The sequence below is a fragment of the Vollenhovia emeryi genome, unplaced genomic scaffold, assembly GCF_000949405.1.
Source record: "Vollenhovia emeryi isolate VEMERY1.0 unplaced genomic scaffold, V.emery_V1.0 DF939124.1, whole genome shotgun sequence".
Taxonomy (NCBI): Eukaryota; Metazoa; Arthropoda; class Insecta; order Hymenoptera; family Formicidae; genus Vollenhovia; species Vollenhovia emeryi.
Window position 1 is genome coordinate 1,426,384 of NW_011967242.1, and position 21,002 is coordinate 1,447,385.

The 21,002-nt window shown below is 41.1% G+C and overlaps 1 protein-coding gene across 1 annotated transcript in view; it reads left to right on the plus strand.

The window, feature by feature from the left end:
* Positions 1-7,388: 7,388 nt before the first annotated feature.
* LOC105569506 (glucosylceramidase-like) overlaps positions 7,389-21,002 on the plus strand; it is a 27,141-nt gene continuing 13,527 nt past the window's right edge. The window contains exon 1 of the mRNA XM_012026021.1: positions 7,389-7,541. Within this exon, the coding sequence (XP_011881411.1) occupies positions 7,389-7,541 (153 nt within the window). The remainder of the gene's footprint in view (positions 7,542-21,002) is intronic.

Consider the following 21,002-nt stretch of genomic DNA (forward strand, 5'->3'; position numbering starts at 1 on the left):
GATACGTACCGTATATATCGCAAGGAACATTTTTATTTCTCGCGACGATCTGTGAAACTCGTGCCCTCAATCTGGCGATCGTTCTCGGGCAGGAAAACTTCGAGCCAAGAACCTTCGGAAGAAAGCGACGTGGACAGAATCCCGCGTGACGCCGATGAACAATCCTCGCGCGTGATCGACATTTTCGCGTCGCGGGGAAAAAATTACGCGAGACAAAACAATGGTGTGACGAAGTTTCTCGCGCGCTTCCGCTCTCCCATCTCTCGTCGAGAGACGTCCAGGAATTTTTCTTTTCGAACGGATGAAACTGCCACAAGGCAGTCCAAGCGGTCCGGGCCGGTCGCCGAGATGGCCGCGGGAAAGGATGCACTTCGAATTCGGGAGTAATGAAATTTATCACTGCAACGTGATCGGAAGCGATAATCTGCCGGAATGCGCTCCTTCCGAAACAATTTCGCGATTATCGCGATATTTTAAGTTCACATTATTTCATTATTTACGTGAAACGAAAGAGCTGATGTACAGTTGCAAATTTGCTTCGCTCAAGTGTCTCACGTTCGTCGGCGTAAATTTAACGGTTAAAGCGGAGGACAATTAATTAAATTTCAACACTTTTATCCATAGAGTCAACTGGATGCTTAGGAATAAATTATCGGTGCGATTAACGCGACCGGCTCTTCGAGGACTTTTGAGAATTCACGATTCGAAAGAGCAGCGGGCGGTGGAAACCAATTTTAGCATACACTTGGGATCATTTTGACGAAATGTGTGTAATTACTTCGACGAAGATAGAAATGTACAGGCGTTTGACAAGCTTTTCGATAGGATCTTTCATTATTGACGATTTCTCGACGAAGACGTATAAAATCGAAGCGTTTTGTAAATCCTGCCTCTCCGTCGCTAATTTACAATAATAGAAGTAGTCTAACAATTCTTTCTCCATTAATTAACCATAACGGAAGTTACACCTTTATTTAATTAAAAAATTTAATTCACTCTGTCCCTTAATCAATTTACTGCCACGCTGCAATCTGATTCGCTCATTGAAGCCATTATGTTTCGCGAGCTCAGATCTTCATGCAGTCACCAAATAAGCGAACGAGATGAGAAGCGAAATTAATATTCGTATGTGTCCAAGTGGGTCGCGCAAGAGGGAAGTAATATCAGCAAAATTATAACGACGGCCGTGCAATAATTATGCGGCTTTCGGAGCTCGTAATGTCTTCAGCCTCGCTCCTTACGTGGATGAGTGCGCAGTTGGCCGCTGGAGTAACTTCAAGACTCCGTAGTTGTTCTCGGTGGAGAGGAAAAAAAGACGCGAAAAGGAAGGACCCGAGGGAAATGGAAGCCATCTATTACAGTATGATGCGTCGTATTGCGTCGCGCGACGTATCGTGGTGAAATAAATGACGGTCGTGCTTCGATTCACAACGCACATTTTAATTTATTACGAAACAAAAAACAAAACACCGATCTAAGTCGCCAACGCATTAGGCCGATATTACATTTGTCGTACGGCAAAATTTTTAAGCGTGTTGATTGGCTACAAGCTAGAACCTTTCTAGATACTCGAGAACTTTCCTATCCGCAGCCAATGAACACGCTGGAAAAATTTGTCGTATGACAAAATCTTTAAGCGCGTTGATTGGCTACAAGCTAGAAAATTTCTAGATACTCTAGAACTTTCTTATCCTTGTCGTATGACAAAATTTCTAAGCGTGTTGATTGGCTACAAGCTAGAACATTTCTAGATACTCGAGAACTTTCCTACCCTGCAGCCAATGAACACGCTTGAAAAATTTGTCGTACGACAAATGTAACATCAACTTTATTCTTGGAACTTTTAACGTCTCAAATTACTATTAATCGTTTTATAATTCCGTACAGGTTTGATTTTAAATGATGCAAAATGTTTGCCTTGTAACTTCACGCGTATTCCGCATCGCGATAATTAATACTGAATGACTGTTCTTTTGTTCGCCGCAGGGCTGACAAATATTACATAACTAGGCATGTAAATAAAACATTGAAATTTAATCGCGCGGCCTCGCCTACGCGCCGTGTAGGCGAGGTCACGCGATTAAGTTTCAATTTTTCATCTCTGCATGCGCCAAATTTAAATTGGACAAATGACAAATTCTGTCACGCAATAATTAGTCTGTATAAAAGGAGGGCGAATCGGAAAGGAATGTAAATCACACACACACACACACACGCGGGCGCAGACGTAAAATTCGTTAGTAGGTCAACTTAATGGAGAAATTACGGCGGTAATTTGGAAATTGCGATACCAACGGTACAATAGAATCGTTCGAACAACCAGCGGAGATATATCGACTGGAAGAAGCTGCAACTACTAATCACGATGGATTTATATCGTTAGATTAAACTCGCCTCGTACACCTTGCCAATTTAACACTCAACTGATTTAATGATCAGTGCTTAACGGTGCATTTGCTGAACATCGAGCGATGCAGATATTCGAAATTTTTCACTCCCTCTCTCTATTCAATATAGAAATCAAAAACGAAAGTGGCGGTAGCAAACGTCGGGCGATAAATGTACACCCAGGAGGAACGAATCGACAGGAAGGCGGACTTGATATCGAGATACCTCGTGAAATTTGCCTTCGGAATGTTCCGTGAAAAATATTTTGCGCATTTGCATCCGCGGTATGCGCTCTATCGAAATTCGATGGTTCGAGGACGTTCGAGTGTGCCGGGGAAAACAGATAAACTAGCCAGACAGACGCGGAAGCGGAGGTCAATGTCCTCGAAAAGGCGCGTATCGCAGGGTCGTATCGGAGATCCGCAGCTTGCAACTCCGGCGGAGGGGACTCGGTATGTATAAAAGCTCGAGCGGAGGATCTGTAATAATGGTCACGTGTCGTCGTTTCGCGGAGACGCTTTTTTCTTTTTGTTCGCGAGGGCGAAACGTTCCCGTACGCCGCGTGTGTTCGAGGGAGAAATTCAGAAGTCGGACTCTCGAACGAGCCGTAAATGTATTTTCCGCGCAACGATAAACAACGCTCCTCGTCTCGAGAGATCGCGCGTAAAAATTCGCAGAATCTCGGAGGAGAGGCAGAAAAAAAAATGAAATCACCCTCTTTGTGCGAGACACAATTGCCAAATCCCCGCTTGCCCCGCGTATTTTCTCACCAACGTCGAGGTCGAGGGGTACTCCAAGAGAGCGCGCGATTGAAGGAAGTTCCGGAATTCGCGAGCGCAGCGGGCATCCGCGCGAATACGCGCGCACGCACTCAAATCACCGCTTCCCTTCGGCTTGCGGCGCGCGTCGCTCGCATCTCGCAACGGGGCCGCTTCGGGCCCGCCGGGGCAGCTCATCGGCGTCCACCCGGAGTTAACTATCGCGACGCACGTTGCGGCATCGCCGAAGGAGCGTCCTCGGGCCCCGGGGTTGTCGACCCGGCTAACAATCGCGGGGCGGCTCGTCGCCTCTCCTCGCGAATCCCCGTCGCACCGAGGGTGGACGTGAAGCCGGCTAAGCACGCACGCACACCCGCACCGCACGCACTTGCCCCGTGAATCGTGCACGCGAGACCACCCCGTCCGTCATCCGCACCCACGCGCGAGCTCACGCCGCCTCGTAGTAGACGCTCGTCGTGCGGTCGATCGGGACTATTTACGCCGAGGATGCGACATCTCTCGAGGGGGGGCCAGTCAGAAAAGGGGTGGATTGGCGAACGTGAGTTTAACCGCGTGGGGTGGTCTTTTGGGGTGCCGGTCCCGACGTTGACTGCGCCATCGGGCAGACTCCATCGCGCCGCTCAACGTCGGCGTCGGCGGCGGCGGCGGCGGCGACGCCGACGCCGCCGCCGCCGCTGCTGCCGGTGAGCGTCGACTATCGATTTTTCCGCGCAGCCTCCGCGACCGGAACACGCCGGTGCACGTCTCCGCTCTAGCTAGTCCTGTCGACGGCTTGCCTGTCCTGCGAGACTGTCGGGTCGATTCCTGTTTTGCCCTCTTTGCCACAGACCGCCTATTGAATTTACGTCGAATCTACCGAAAAGATTTCCCCGCGACGTCGATCGAGAGGAGATAATTATGATAATGAAGCCGGGAATCGAGAGGCGGAGACCGCGGTTGATTTGATCGCGGTTGCTCGGGGAGCGGTGTTTCTGACTCTGCTGCCGGGAGCAAAAATTTCGCGTCTCTCCGTCGAAGAAGAAGAAGAAGCCGGACTGATAATGTCAATTACTTTGACGTCGCTCGAGCGACAACGATAGGGAATAAAAGATCGTGAATAATGGAAATGCACGATTTCGAATTAGATCTTCGGGATGCAAATTTATACTACATTTGTTTGGCGGATTTGGTCGCACCCGACTTCGCCGGTCTCTCATCCGGCGGGAGCCGATTTTTATCTCGTTTCTTTCTGACATAAACTCTCTCTCTCTCTCTCTCTCTCTCTCTCTCTCTCTCTCTCGCTATCTCTCTGTACAAGATATGTTCATTTTTCAATCTTCTTGCTCCGAGAATCCTTGAGGATTGCGATACGCCAGAGGTATTTCATCAAGTTCACGAACGATGATGTTTATTGAACTTTCCCTACGGCGATTTTCTTGCAGCAGCCTGATTTATCTCAATAATGTGGCAACGTACACATTAATTTCCATGGAATTGTTACATTACGCGACAACTTGCGTCGATTCTTCGCACATCTGTGCCTAATAATATTATGCAATTGTTCACGATAGCGCATACATACGTTGCTCTATTTAATTAACTCAACTGTAATTAATTTAACGTAATTACGTTGCATACATGCAAATAAATAATATTAATTCGCCCCGCCGATCTCCATACACAGGGTGAGTCATTTTAGTTGACGCACGCAAATATCACTTCGGGGAAGGGGGCTAGCAAAAAAATGACCTGGGCAAAAGTTGTTGGGTTTCGAGGGGGAGATAAGGTGTTGTTAATTTGACCTTGAAAATTGAAGATGACCTTCACGTGACCTTCAAGCAACTATTCAAGGTCAAATTAATGGCACCAACTTATGTCCCCCTCGAAACCCAACAACTTTTGCCCAGGTCATTCTTTGCTAGCCCCCTTCCCCGAAGAGATATTTGCGTGCGTCGATTAAAATGACTCACCCTGTATATACAATAAGTAAATTGATCACTGCAGGCGTGTCGCTGGCAAACGAATTGATCTGTTAAAGCCACGACATATTTTCGCGAATTTTAATTCACGTAATGCGTGGTTCGCGCCACATTATCACCAGCAAACCCGTGTATTTCTTTGCAAATACTTCCTTATTATGCGCGAATTTAGTAATCAGCTTATCGCGGAAGCGAAGCACTGGCGTGACGCATTCGATATCGAGTGTATTATTCTCAGCACGCGGAAAGTTCTAATAATGTTACGAGAGAGAGAGAGAGAAACACAGAGAGAAACACACAATTTGGTTAAACAAAGCGATACATCACGTCGTAGAGGAAACTTCCCGTGATACTTCACTGTAATCGTACGTTACACTTCTATCAAATTAAGATGCGCATAGAGGAAAGCTCGCAGGGCCTAAAAGGTTACTGCAGATTGAACTCGCTCGCTGAAAAGTGACACGAGCGATCGATCATTTCAATCCGGTCGCTCGAGATGGAAGGCCGAGATTAAATATCCATTGTATGGCCACTACGTGTCTGGATAACATCCGCCGTGCCATTGGACAGTTTCAGGTAGTTTCGAACGATTCTAATTACAAACATAGTCGGCCGCAAGAGAAGGCAATAAAGCCCTGGAGGGTGGATCGAAACTTCGTCGATTATCGAATCCGCTTGCTCGGCGTATCGGGCAGGAAAAGTCAGACATCTCACCCTACCGGAGGCACCACATGTTCCTTTTAATTATGTAATATTTCTCGGTGGCCGTAAGTAAGTGCCCGCGGAAAATGTGGCAGTATTGCGTGTCCTAATGATACTATTCGTCTTCCAATCTTCATCCATTTGCAGCAAAGTTCAACGTGTCTGTTTAAACATCTATGCGCCCATGATTAATCACTTGTAAAATTCCATCAACGCCCAATATAACGTGTATTCGAGTAGTCTTTTCAAAGCAAAATTTATTTTCAATCTCAACATTTTCATTATTATTATTAAAATTCTAAATAATCTGTTTTTGCACCGTGTAAAAAACAAAGAGAAGTTCTATTATCCTCAGGATTACATTTTAAAAATATCTCGCCCGCCATTGCTATTCGCGTGTTGTAACAAAGTTATAATTTTCAATTAACTGGAAATCTATTTAGAAAAAGCGAGACAAAGCGAAAAGGGGGAGGAGAAAAAAATAGAACAGGAATGAAATTGGCATAGGCAGAGGAAATAACAACGAAAAAACTCGAGTGAAATAAAGCCGCGAACGAACGCGTCGTATTTTCTTGCTGCCGGCCGGGGCTGATCATGAAACGGATGAGTCTACTTGGAGCCAGTAGTGGCACTCGATCTACGGTCGGACAATAAGGGAAGTTAGCTTACGCTAGCGTTTTGTCCGCGGGCGATGAGTGATCCTCGAGATTGAGATAAAAAAGATATGCCGGGCGGATCCACCGAATGTCCCTACGTCACGCGGGGTGCGCGGGGGAAGCGTATACAGGGTGTTATGTAATACCCGCCTCACCTCTTATTTTTGGATAGAGCGAACTAGACCGAGTCGAGAAGTCCTCTACCATTTTGCAAATTTCGCAATAGCTAACGAGTCATTAATTATTAAAAATCGCTGTCTTAGCCCGGCGTCGGAGAGTTGTTTACTATACGTGGCCGTTGCCGTATGTCGTAAACAAGTCCCCGCGCGCCTAGCAACGCCAATCGCGGGACGGCCGCATCTCGTCGTGCGTTTGAATTGGTCGGTAGGCCGGGCTAAGACAGTGATCTTTTATAATTAATAACCCGCCAACAATTGCGAAAGTTGCAAAATGGTAGAGGACTTTTCGACCCAGTCTAGCCCGCTCTATCCGTAAATAAGAGGTGAGACGGATATTACGCAACACCCTGTATATTACACATCGACCTCGCGGAGCATGAAATGGCAATAAGAATGACAAAGGATCTCATTAACGCCGCTGGGAAATGTCTCGCGCGCGGGGAAATTTGATCTCGATATGGATGAATATATCACGTTCGCATCCAGAGACGGAAAGTTTCGATACGGAAAGTAGGGCAGCGCGATAAATTCGTCGAATTACAACCAAACGCACAACTACGCGCAATGCGTTAGTCTGATCGAATTTTTACCTGTTATCGGATCTTGCGTCGTACTTTGGCCCAACGGATAGCCAAATCTGCCGGAGCAGATTTCGTCAAATGCCCACTGCAAGTTTTGAAGGCAGAAAGACTGCAGATTGTGCACACGGGGACTGATATGTTCGACATGTTGCCAGTAGGTCAGTGGAAATACAACAAAACCTGCTCACATAACTGGACCTGCTCGGTTTCTACCGATAGTCCGTTGACAGCGTATGTTTTACAGACTCTGTTGGCAAAACAAAAGTCAAATGCGGACACAGATGGCTACGGTCTTGGTGTGGGTTTCTAATGAATCCGCTGCCAATCCGATGCCAATCGGTTAACATCTGCTGACTGGGATTGGGACGCGACCCTTGTACGGGACGTAAACGAGGCGTCGATATTTCACAGATTTTCTGCATTTACAAGATTGCGAATCGTCAACCGATAACGTGGGAGATGCGATTAGCGCGACATTTCGACGAAAATTGCTCCGTGGGGGAGTAGAATTGGTTTATTTATAAATATTCAAAGGAGGCGGCGGACGATAACCCTCCGAACCGCCCTTTTAAGGCGTGAACGATGGCCGGCATATATCTCCGATCGTACATAAGGGAGGATTCGAGTGAGCGCGCTTCAAGTATCGCATGTGGAAGGTCCTTCTGAGTGAAATGATAAAAGAGACGTTCTCCGCGGGACGCTCGGAGAATGGGGATAAATTCAGGAAGCTGTAAATCTCGTGGAAATCTCTCGTCGGGGCAATGCGACTGAGGACGGCCACGAGACGGTCATCAACGAAAGATACACGGGCTATCGCCGAAAAAAAATGTGTACGTACACATATAAGTGTCGTCCTTTTCCGCGATTATACCAAGGACGGCAAACGAGGTGGCTTGGCGTCCGAATTCAGCATCTATTACTTCTCTTCCACTTGCCGTGTCCCATTTCTTTCCTCATGCGCTAAAGTGTGATTTAATTAATAGGTTCCCCGACGTAGAACAAGTGAAGTAGGGATGGTTGCTAAAGTAAGAAGTGCGATAAAAAATGAATGGCACGGAGCGCACGGTAAAGTATGTCAAAGTCCAGCGGAATGTGCGAAAAACCGCTGAAGGACAGACTGATATCTTCCGCGATTTCTGTTCGCGTTCTGTCGTTCTTCGCTAGAAATTTGTGTAAACTAAATAACGCAGTGCTCCCTCTTTTTTCAATAAGCGTAAATAACTGCGTTGTGCGGATACGATAAATGGATTATTGCGGTTGCGAAACAGTTTTATTTACCACGCGTGTCTCTGTGTGCAAAATGAAACGCACGGTTCCTAACGTCTTACCGCAAATTTATAACATCGAGATGTATATTTTTCCAATTTTGCTGTGCTCCGATTCACCTCCTATAATTTTCTAACCAAGCTTACGAGCTTTTCACAGGCAGTGGCCCGTAACTGTCATGAACATATGGTTGATGTTTTAATACTAATTGCTTGCTGTGTTATATTAAATATATATAGTTTATTGCTTCCCCTGAGGGTTACAAGAATAACTTCTACATAGGTAAAACCAAATATGTACAAAATATAAAAAAACAATTTTACAATACGTTTCGCTCTCACAATTATTTTATATCCTTTCCTCGCTTTAGTACCTACTCGCATTTTCATCCTATCCTCTCCCTTCTAACCTATACACACACACATACACACATACACACACACACGCGCGCGCGCCCGCTCTGGACTTCCGTTTCCGTTTACAAACTCCTTTTTCCTATATAATTCCTCTTTCTCCTACCCCCCCTCTCCCTCATTCCCTCACACTCATTCTCCATCCATTCCTCCACCCTCCCCTGGTTCTATCCTTAGTCCCTCCAACGTCCTCAGCCAACCTTCCCCCTCTCCTTCTTCTCCTAACACTTCTTCCACCATATCCTGCCATGTTTTTCCTACCCCCCAATCCACGCACTCCTCCCACATAGAGACCTTGTAATCAGAGGCTGGCCGCAAGACTTCGTCATTCGTCAAAGATTCTACGATCGTAGAAGAGTGAGATAGCCTATGTTTCTCTCTCACTCGCGGGAATTTGACGAACTCTTATGGCCAGTCTCCGATTACAGGGTCTCCACTCCCACATATGCTCCCATGTTTCCTCCCCCCCTTTCACATATCCTGCACTTTCCATTACATTGAATATTTTTAATGATAATTACTCGCCGCGATTATAACGAAGCTGGAGCTTTATCGTATGGATAAACGGACACACTCACTGTGTCGCTAATTCGAAGTCCGGAGCTTCCTTAATTTCTGCGTATGTACTCGCTAATGCCGTACTCGTAATGTCGCGCATATCACCGGCGGATTTTGCGCGAGAGCACCCCGAGTTCACGAGGGGGTCGACCAACAAGAATATTAACGCGGCTGTCGCCGGCCACTCGTCACGCGGGACCCACGCCGTGCTAATCCACCTCGTTACTGCGATGAATCGTACAAAAATAGGTCTGTCGTCCTGTATTGTGTTGCGCGTGGAAATACATTGAAACGATATTTAAAAGCATTAATCCGCCGGTATTGCATTTCATCGCGAATTTATGACACCGCGATCAAAACACATTTTGCTTAACTTTTGGCCTCGTCCCAGTTTTACTTTCTATCTACAATCTAACCTGATCAATACGATTTCAAGAAATTGCTCCAAATTTATTTATCAGAAAAATGCGCATCTGCTCAAGAGACCCTCGGACAGATTCAATTTAAGTTAAGTCAAGCTAATTTACCCTGTAAAATCGGGCGCAGAGGGAGTCAGGCCATATCGGTGGCATCAAAGAGGAATTTTATCAGTTTTGATTCCAGGGTTTCCAATTAAGGCTCGATGCGCCTTAATATGAGTCGCGGTTAATTTTCACGAAAACTTGGCGCGACTTTTCGACAGGCTTCTCCTCGCCCGACGCCGGAGAGACCGACGCGAAGGAACCGGAGCTCCCGACGCGAATGAAATTGAAGAGTAATTAACTCTCGAGGATACAGAGGCGAGTCCGGGATCACGAAATATTTCGGATCCTCAATTACGTAATGCGCACCGCTACTACGATTTGCAACGCGATAGAATGGCGCGCCCAGGCGAGATAAAAGATGCATTCGAGAGCTCTCTTGCGTAGCTCGCGCGCAAATTGTTGGCCCGTCCCCTTCGATTCGCGTTCGACGGTCCTCTCGCCGGGGTGCCATTATCGAGGTGCCTCGCAGACTCACGTCTTCGCGGACGTCGAATTTACGGTCTCTCGCCCGGGGAAGCGTGGTTTCATCAATTTTTGATCGATCGCTTTTCGCCTCGACTTGCGCCACGCCGAAGATGGATAAGAGCGACATCGAGAAGCGATCCACCGCCTTCACTTTGGATTCGTATTAAATTTTCCCCACGAACGCTCCTGCGCGTCCCTTCTTCTCTCTCGCCTTTTTAACTGGCTGTGCTCGAGGCGCGGCGAAAAGTTCTCACGTCGGTAACTTAATAAACGATATGAAAACGAGGATCCTCGCGCAGACGGAGAAATGTGCCACTGCGAACTTTTATTCCATCAAGATAATATTGTTACGTTGATATATTGTTATTTCTAGCCGTCGTTGCCAGCGCAACCTTTGATAAACGACGTCATTATGAACGAAGCCCGCGTCTACAGTCGTGAGACATTCGATATTCGATAATTCCTCGGATTGGCACGTGAATTTTTTTAAAATCGACACCTGTCGATAATATTTATAAGAATTAGGGCTCCGCGCGCTGCCGCGTTTCAATCGACTTGATAAAGTGCAAATCAATTTCGCAGAGGTTTCTCTTCGAACGACCGTTCCTACGAACGATATATTCATCATTTTTTATATTTTCCGATCAGATATACTGTGAAAAAAGCATACCGGATCATGTACTAGTGCACTTGTCTCCCGTGGCCCATACGTTTTATCTGCACACGAAACGAATGGTCTTTCTAGCCGTGATCGATCTCATTCGTACCATTGATCCATCCTCCTCCCCCCCCTTCCCCCAGCCTCCCGCATCAATGATGCATCAAACTACGCGAGCTTTTCCACGAATACCCCGGCTATTACGAGCGCTTGAAAATACTGAACTAATTATTTCCCGCCTCTTGATGCACGCATTTGTAAAATCGCGCGTTTATAAATTCATACCGCGAGTTATCGTTCACCTTTTACGCGGCCTGCATTGTTAAAAAAAAATATATATATATATGCTTGCGCCCGAAGTATCAGTGCCATTCGCGTTTGTTATCAAAGATTAAATTGCCGCGATTCAAACGTGAGCTGAAGCGGAAAATATGGCGAAAACGTGAAATAAGGCAACATAACGTGGAATGTCAACGTTGCAATTAAGTAGAAGGTAATATATAAATTTTATTGGTCTTAGCATGGTGAAAAAAAAAAGTTCGAATGGCTGCAGCGATAATCGATAGTGTTTTATGGCCATTAATACCTCACCGGTTCTACGGGGGTGGGTGGAGGAGGGAAAGGGGGTAAGGGGAGGTCTCGATTATGGCTGCAAGAAAGAGAAGCCCTGGCGGATCCATAACCGGAGGATTTCGATACTGCTGCATTCTTAATTATCGGAGGATCAACTTTCCGAATAAGATTACGATGGATTCATTTACGAGATGAATAAGTCGTCGATTACGGAAAATATCCAGCATCGCGGAAAATTCTAACGAGTCCTCGACCTCGATCCAGAAGAAACGAGAAATACGACTGCTATTTCAATAGGAAAACGAGCATGTTAAATAATATTCCGCTATATATTTTGTTAATCGCCAGTTCGAACTAATTATGTTTGGATAGATTTTATCGATTTCATGTCATCAACGATCAATTTTATATGCGTTTAGACTGTTGGCTCCGAAAACAGAAAAATATCCCTTTGCGTAATGTATTGGCCAATTGTAACGAGAGGAAAGTCCTCTATTATGAGATAGGATTCTAACGTGAGACAGTAGGTTTTCAACGTCCAAATTCAATCGCAGATCTTGTTTCGCAACGATTACACGATCTGACAATCAATTTTCCACTAAATCAACTTCACTCCAAGGACAATGAATTCATGGTGGGACCAACGGACGATGCTTATTAATTCAGCAGAAACTCCGTTATCTCATATTATGAGTATATCTCATAATAGGGGACTTTTCACTATACCATTTGAGACAGCATATACTTTTCATTATTAATTTAATTCGACATCTTATTAAATTAGCTTGTTAATTGGACGTCTTTAATGTTAGTCGAAATGTACTGTAAGGCGTGAGTCACGAGCAAACTCTTTATTCATAATTACTGCAGACACACGAGTCAACAACCAGAAAAGCCGATTTTTCCTTTTCAAATGTAGGTTTGTGTGTTACCTTTTTTCGTGAGGCATAAAATCTATTACCAAGAACAGAACTGTGAGATCTCGTGAAAAAGAAAATAAAGAGAAGAAAGAATACGATGTTGATCAAAGAAGAACTAATTCAACAAAAACTTCACGTTATTTATTAATCTATTTCACATGATTAAGTCCAACATGTAGAAGAATAACAAAATATCAAGGGAATTTTTTCTGCATAAAGTTAATTTTGTAAATTTAATAGTATTAAATTTGTAATGTATGTATAAACTTGCAGGTGTGTGTGTGTTTTAAGGTTTTTTAAAACATTTTGTAAAGAAAGTTTCAACGTTAATTTCTCAATTTTAATTTACACTTGACAGCGTCTACATTTAAATTATAATATTAATATTTGTAAATAATATAAAATGTATAAAAGTGCAGAAAAGAAGAGGGTTTCATGTTATCGCAGGAAAGAGAAACGAAGTGATAAAATGTGGTTATGAGAGCTCAGGTAAAATAAGAGAGGCTATTGGAGTATACGGGAATACTACAGTGAGGATCTATTTGGGACAATATGACTCGGAGGTTTATCGATGTTTGCAGAACTAAGCTCCGTAAAAGAGCTAAGGAAAAAAGGGTGGATGAGGGAAACTTAGTTTAGAAAAGATTCAGAGGGAATCTCATCAATTATATACGAAGGGGAAAAGAAGGAAGGATTATTTTGAGAAAAGGGTTTATCGTTAAGGTTGAACAGTTTGGGGGGAAGAATCGAACAAAGGGAGAGGAACAGTAAAGTGTCGATTAATATGTACGAGAAAAAGAATAGATAAGTTGAACATCAGAAATTAGAAAGAAACATAACAAAATAGATGAGAAGGAAGTATTTGCGTTTCCAAATTTGCCAATTTCTTCAATACTTTGCAAGTCTACTTGCTTCGATAATTTCTAACGTGTTTCGCATTCACCCTAAATTTCTATAAATTTTGTGGATCAATTTCTTTGAAACATTTAATGACATTCAAACAAACAAATTATACGATTTGAATAGTTGCCGCTCGAGTTCTCACAGATAAGAAGCGGCATTTATGGTAGCAACGTTAATAACAAGAAGAAACGTTATTACCAAGAGGCGAGAATAATCGGAAACGAAAAAGGAGTAAAGAAATTAATGTATTCTCTCTAGATAGGGTCTTACAAAAATTGTCAGATTTGTCGTTCAGTGGTCAATTTATTTAACTTGAAGTAGCAGAACGTAAAAATTTCTATGAAAAATTGCTCAGTCACCCAGTTAAGTGTTAATTGTTACGTTAAAGTTTGAAATTGTTATTTTTTTATGCACGCAAAACTCTTTTTATTCACATTCGCCTGAAAAATTAATTTTCCCAAGTTGTACATGTATGCGTGTGTTGTACAGATATGCATGTTTGTTATTTTATCCTTAAAAAATAAGTTTTTATAAAAATTGTTGAACCGTTTCCGTTCTCGCTAATTACTTTTACTAGTAAAAGTAAAAAAACTTTTACGGTAAAAATTCAAAAAACTCTCGTAAGGTTCTTCAAAATGCCACGTTGTCCTACGATTACATAATTTTTAAGGTAAATTTTAAAAGAAAATTCTTTGTGTCTTATATTAAAGTTAAACTTATTTTCGATGAACAAATAAATCAAAATTCGTAATCGCAAGAAAGTATCAAGTATGAAAGCGACATAAATATTTGAAACGATGCTACGTATTAAAGCATAAATCACTAAAGCTCGCAGACTCATATTTTGAAAATCAGCTTACACTCGAGCGTACTTAATTACGAGAGCACAACGTTCAATCAAGCAACTTGCTCGTACGCGTTATATGTGATCTACTTGATCCAGTTACCAGGTACTACACACATCCTTAACATTCTGTATATATTCTTGAACGCGAAGTTTAATGAGATTTGTATGGAATGATTTCGGAACTAGACGCACCGAAAGCTTATACCGATCAAACATTACAAAAAAATAGCAATCTCTTGTTTATTTTCACTACATTTCATTTTTAAGTCCTGACAAAAATTCCTCGCATGTGTAACGCAAAACTCGTGACACGCGTATCATGAATTTGCATATATTTACAAATATCTTGTAAACTTATCGCAATAATAATTAACAGCGACGTCACATATTATTGTACTATTTAATTCACATATCTAAACAATAAGCGGATTTTATCAGGTATTATTCTGTCAATATTAATATTAACATACTGTTAATAATAATCGTAATAATATAAATTTGCAATACTCATATAAATAGTTACTATATGACTATTGTAAATCGAGCGGAAATTCAGTTGGCACATTAATTTGATTAATTTCAACAGATGTAACAAAAATATTGAAGCAGAATGAATGCGAACGTAAAGTCATCAATATTTTTATTGTACACGACGTACTGAACGAGGCAATTAGCAGATTTCAAATATTGCAGAAGATCCGAAGCGTTTGCCAAATAATTGAAGAATAAAAAAAATTTTTTTGTTTGGCTTTATCTCTTTTTTGAGCTGTGTTTGCCGAATAAAATAATATGAGATATTTTTTTATCACTTTCGTCACAGTTTTAATTTCGTGCGATTTAATAAACGCACCGTATGCGCGTTGCTTACTCCATTTTATCACCATAATTGATCGGCGCGCGATATCAGCAATTTTAATAACTCTAAATGCGACAACATAATAATTCAGCATAAAATAGGCAATGTTATCCATTAATGCCCGTCGCGTGTAAAACTTTAGAAAATTCTTCTCTTCTCTTGCACCATTGTTTTTAATTCGTTGACAGTTCTTGTCCGAATCAAACGCATATTGCAGGGCGTAGCCCCGTGGCGGGACTTAAAAGATTCAGATTACAATTTTATTACTCACAATTAGACAGCATCTTTCAAGGATGCAAACTAAGTTTTGACATTTTAACTGGCCATATTCGTTTTCCGAGACCGCTTGTGCTGAACAGTATCTATACACACATACACAGAGTATCGTAAGTACATCTTTTCTTACATGTCACCAATTAGTCTGGAAAAGGTTTGGCAGAAAAGATAAGTTCCATTCTATTCTTCTCACAGTAAGCGCACGTGACATCCGAATATCGAATTTCAAATGGTATCCGAGTTTCAGTAGTGTCGGATACGGCTGTCTATGCTCCGTTTCTCGGCTCTTACGTCAATTTCTTTTACTTGTTTTGATTAAAAATTGCGCAATGTTTCGTTATTAACAACTTTCGTAGAGAATTGCACGTACTTTTCATTTCATTCAGATTGTACGTGTAATCTTTATAACTCGTTTGACATGCTGTCGTAAGATCTTCATGAGATACGACACGTTCTTCTCGTCGCTTCGTTCTTTCTTTTCTGCAAATAAAATTGAGTCTATCTATATCGATGGTGACGTTGTTCTCAAAGTAATTTGCTGCAACAACACATGACATGACTTAAAAAACAAACACATAACGTTAAATAGGACCATTAGGAAATAAATCAAACAAGCGAGAGCGACTTTAGGTTATAGATATAAATCAAACAAGCAATATGATGATAGCCCAATAATTTTAACCAAATAATTGTAACCCAAAGCGTGAATTCATATACAGTTTTCCACCTTGTCCTGCGCGCCAGTTTCTTTTAGAACATAACACAGTTTCATTCAGGTGGAATCATTGTCGTCAGTGAATTCACATACTAAAATCGCTAAACGATTTCTATTTATTTTAAACACTATATTTAGCATTCAATACCCCACCCCCCTCCCGTACTGTAAAGAATTCTTATTGCGTAAAATATTCAATATTTTAGATTACATTATTGGGCTGCCAACATCTTGCTCGGACCGAAGGGCGCTCTCGCTTGTTTGGTCAAGAAACGTTTTCCAAAAAGTAGATTTGAACGTTTCGTAATGGTAGATATTTTTTAATGCAATTTTAGCGCAACAAATGACTATAGAGGAACGCAAGTATGTAGCGTTATATTAACTCTTTATTCGCTGCATTAGATTCTTATCATTATCATTAAAAAGGCTTCCTCGTCAGATAAGAAGCAATGTAGTTTTTTAATTACTTATTTAGCATTTCTGTAGTAACGCTGGTACACACGCTGATGTACACTGTGTCTACACAAAATTTATTTATTTTCGAACGAAACAACACTTGGACGTATTCATCACGATAGACTTGAAAGGTTTGTGCGAGCTAACACGGAATATAGCGAGACACGATTAAGGCTGCAGTAACTCTTCTGCGCACAGTCCGAAACTAACGAATATCTGGTCCAGTGATTACCTTACGAGAGAGAAAAAGAGGACACACCTCGCTGGGCGCGGATGCTCTGTTTCCCGCTTATAAAAAAAGAACTCAATTTAAATGTTGGGAGGGAGCTAAATATAAGCGTGCGCCAATTAATGGATTCAGTTCGCTCGTCGCTACGCGCTCGACTAGGTGGCTAGTTTCGTGCATTCATAAAATAATCACCAACTGCGCGTTTAGTGGAGTGTGAAAAAGGGTTTCAAACGACAGGGAAAAAAAAACGCGTGTTTGTGCGGAGAGGTCAAAAAAATCAAACCGCGTATCTCTGCGCATTGTCCTGATGTTCAATTCGGCGGCTAAATAAGCGTGGTAGACATTCGGGCATTGTACCGCTATACGCATTGTACATTTGCATGCATGTGCTTCTGTCAGATGCGCTTTGACAGTTGTAGAGAGCGCACGTGGCAAAGCGCGACTGACAGAAACGTACACATCCAAAATTGACGGCTCATTCAAATCAGTCCGTTATATATTTTGTCTACCCTGTATAAATCTCTTTAATAATTCACGCAACAGACTCGCGCAATCATTGTTTTCGCATGGTTAGAGGTCAGTAGACAGGCGGCAATGCAATGTCAAAACAACATTTGTATCAGTATTAAGAGGATGCCCCAAGGCCGAGGCCTTTGATGGTGTGCGCCATCTAAACACGAAACGCAGCATATACATGAGCACACGGACACACTACTACACTGAACAAAATTTCTGGTTGAATATGGACGAATCAGATAATTCCTTTAGGATTTACCAGAATTCCTGTAATCCTACAGAAATTCTGGTAAATCCTAAAGGAATTCTGGTAAATCCTAAAGGAATTATCTGATTCGTCCATATTCAACCAGAAATTTTTTTCAGTGTACGATACATCACACCCATACATAAACGCGAAAGTTTAATACTAATTATACTCTTATTTTAAACGTCTAATCCCAATTTAGAGGGTTTCACAGTAATTCTACATGTCATCGAATCCTAGGAAACTCAGTTTCATGTGAGTACAAGTTGTAGAACTTTTATACGAAGCACAAGTATGACGGAGTGACAGTTCGCGTCTACAAGGTTATGTGTGATCGATTATATGAATTTTGTAATTTTTACTCATTTTTGGTATAAAATCGGAGTTTCCTGGGATCATTAATGCATATACTGTAATTGTACGCAAGCATTTTTGATTCCATGAATTTAATACGACGAAAGGTTATAACTACGAAAATGGTAATTCTGTCGGTAATACAGACATACTACGGGATCCTCTTAAGTGCAACATGTGTTATTAAATCACATAGGTATGCTATAACATTGGGTAGCAGACGTTTGCAACATTGCTAAACGTTTTAATATAACGCTTACGTAGCGCGCTATATAACGAAATGTAACGTACGTACTTTGTAGACTGCCAACCATTCTCGCAGTCACAGTTTCCAATCTGTCGCTGGCGCGTTCAACAGAGATCTTACAACATTTCTCCTTGTACAGAAAACAGAAACTCTCTATTCAGAACTTTTTGTCCCCGTTGTCTTTCCTTTCCCTTCAGGATTGTTAACGTCCAATAACCATTGTTAACTCTGTTATTTTATTTCGCAATTATTTTCAAAATCAGAGCTAATAATGAGCCGCTTGAGAGTGCAACGCGGTCGTTAGTGCGCGAGTGTTTGAAATAACAATAATTAATTATAATTAATAATGCATAATAATACGAATAATGTATTGTTATGCATTGTAACGTACAAATAACGTATCGGTTCCGCTGTTAGCCCATCCCCAGCGATATCAAAAGAAGTACACTGTAGTTATTTCTCGTATTCTCCGTTGAGCCATAGATGATTGAGCCTCGAACCATTGGTGGGCACAAAATCATTTAGTTTTGAACGAGGGGTAAACCGCTGAGGGCATTGTGGTGTACAGATTTGCGACATTACTGAGCGTTACTAGGAATTTTTGGGGCATCAGTCTGTGCATTAGACCTTGCTGGGGCATTATAAAGATAACATAAAATAAAACAGGATAAGGCTAAGACGCCCGCCACGGATTGAGGGAGGTCTCAGGTTCGAATCCTGGCTGAGGTAATATTTTTCGCAATAAATTTTCTGCATTGACAGAGAAACTAACAAATGTGGCCAGCTGTGGTCGAATAAAATTTTAAAGAATAAAAAATTAATTGGAATGACATGGTAGCAACAATATGGTAAAAGGCAATTTATGGGCGATTTGTAAACGATTTGTAACATACAGTTTATTTTACGTATATTTTTCCTCGTTCTGATAAGACAACGGTTACCTTTAAACTTTCTTATCAGTAACCTTATTAGATAAACGTTACCATATGATTATTACGCATGACAGTTGGGTCTTCACGAGAAAATTACATTTACAATTTTATCTCTTTATAATCAAACTTTACTAAAGTGCAAATTTGATAAAAAAAACACCGTTATCGATAGTAATTTTATTAGAAGTCTTTGTTATAGTCGCTTTAATGTTACTATTATTAATGTAATTAAATGTTAAAAATGTATCTGTGTTATCATTTATTGCTCTAAATTGATATTAATTATCTATCTATTAATTATCTATCAATTATGTTTGGCATATATAACAAATGACATATTTGTATCCTACAAATAGATAATTTAATAAAAAAATTCAGTTTATCGTTTGCAGAATAAAAGCAATAAACATTCAGTGTTAGTGATAAATGTTAATTAAATCACAGTTATAATGTCCAGCTTTGATGCATATGCGCAGAGGACGCGTTACAGTACCATACAAAAGTTTCAGATAAGAAGACAATTAACTGATACTATTATCAATAAATAAATTGCACTCATAAAAAAAGTGCATACTTTTAATTTCGCATTTTCATAAACTGGTCATATATACGAGGTAATAAAAGTGATGTAAATAATTTTTAAAACAAATTATTTTTTAAATATGTTTTCTGTACATGTATCAGTCAAGAAATGCGACTCAAGAATTTTTCTTACAAAGTTCTGCTTATAAGAAAATTGATTGTAGAAATCGAAAAATTTACACGCATAATCCCCATTGCGTACATTAATTTTAAAACTTGCGTATAACTTACATTATACGATACTTATTCAAAAACCGAAGGAGAGTTGGCTTATTGTCACCAGTAATGATTAGAAATGAGACAGGAAACTAATAGTCAACCCAACTTCCGTAACGCACCTGAGTCAATTATCGTCGTCGATAATAAGTCTTATTCGACGACGATAATTGACTCAGTACCACTCGAAAAGTACCCAAAAAATAGGGTCGAAATGGTGTGTAATAAATCGATTAAATAATTAGCCAGTTGGGTTGACTATTAGTTTCCCGTCTTATTAAAAAAGTATACATTTATCACCATCACCATATTATCACCGTAGCGTGCTGTAATAGAGCAGAGTGTGTAGGTACGAGTATGTGTATCTGGTATGTATAGATTTAGATAAAATATATTTAAAACTCATGCTTGCGTATCATCAATCTGTTATATTATTATTAGTACGCCAATAAAAGCAATCGTAAATTCTATGATGTTCGAGAAAGAACAATATTTATCACGTGTTTGTACAAAATTCTATTTTACAAGTGGCAAAAATGTTCTATTTGCTAAGAATAGCATATAAACGTATAATAGCATATTTTATGAAACTTTTCAGAGCTGCTTCGTTATCGATAAGGAGAAGCTTGAAAATGCCTTTGCCCGCTTGTTCCAATCTGTTCATTTACGAAATCAAATGTCACAAGTACATCTACTTCCATATTCGCGGACTTAGCTTTGTATGCTTTTTTCGCAATCCCCGATTAAGAAGATTTTAAGAGACATAGGTTTTATGATGTTGCAACAATTAAACAAACTTTGACCGGGATGTTTATGAATATTCTGAAAAGCGATTTTAAGAAATGTTTCTAACTGCAAAAATATAATAGGCTTATTTTGAAGGAGACTGTAAGTTCTGAATGCGATTAATCTTACAATTTTGTGTGCAGCCAAATTAATCTGTACATTTTGTTAATCTCTTGCACATTTCTAAAACTTTTGTTCGCTACTGCACAAATCGCACAGT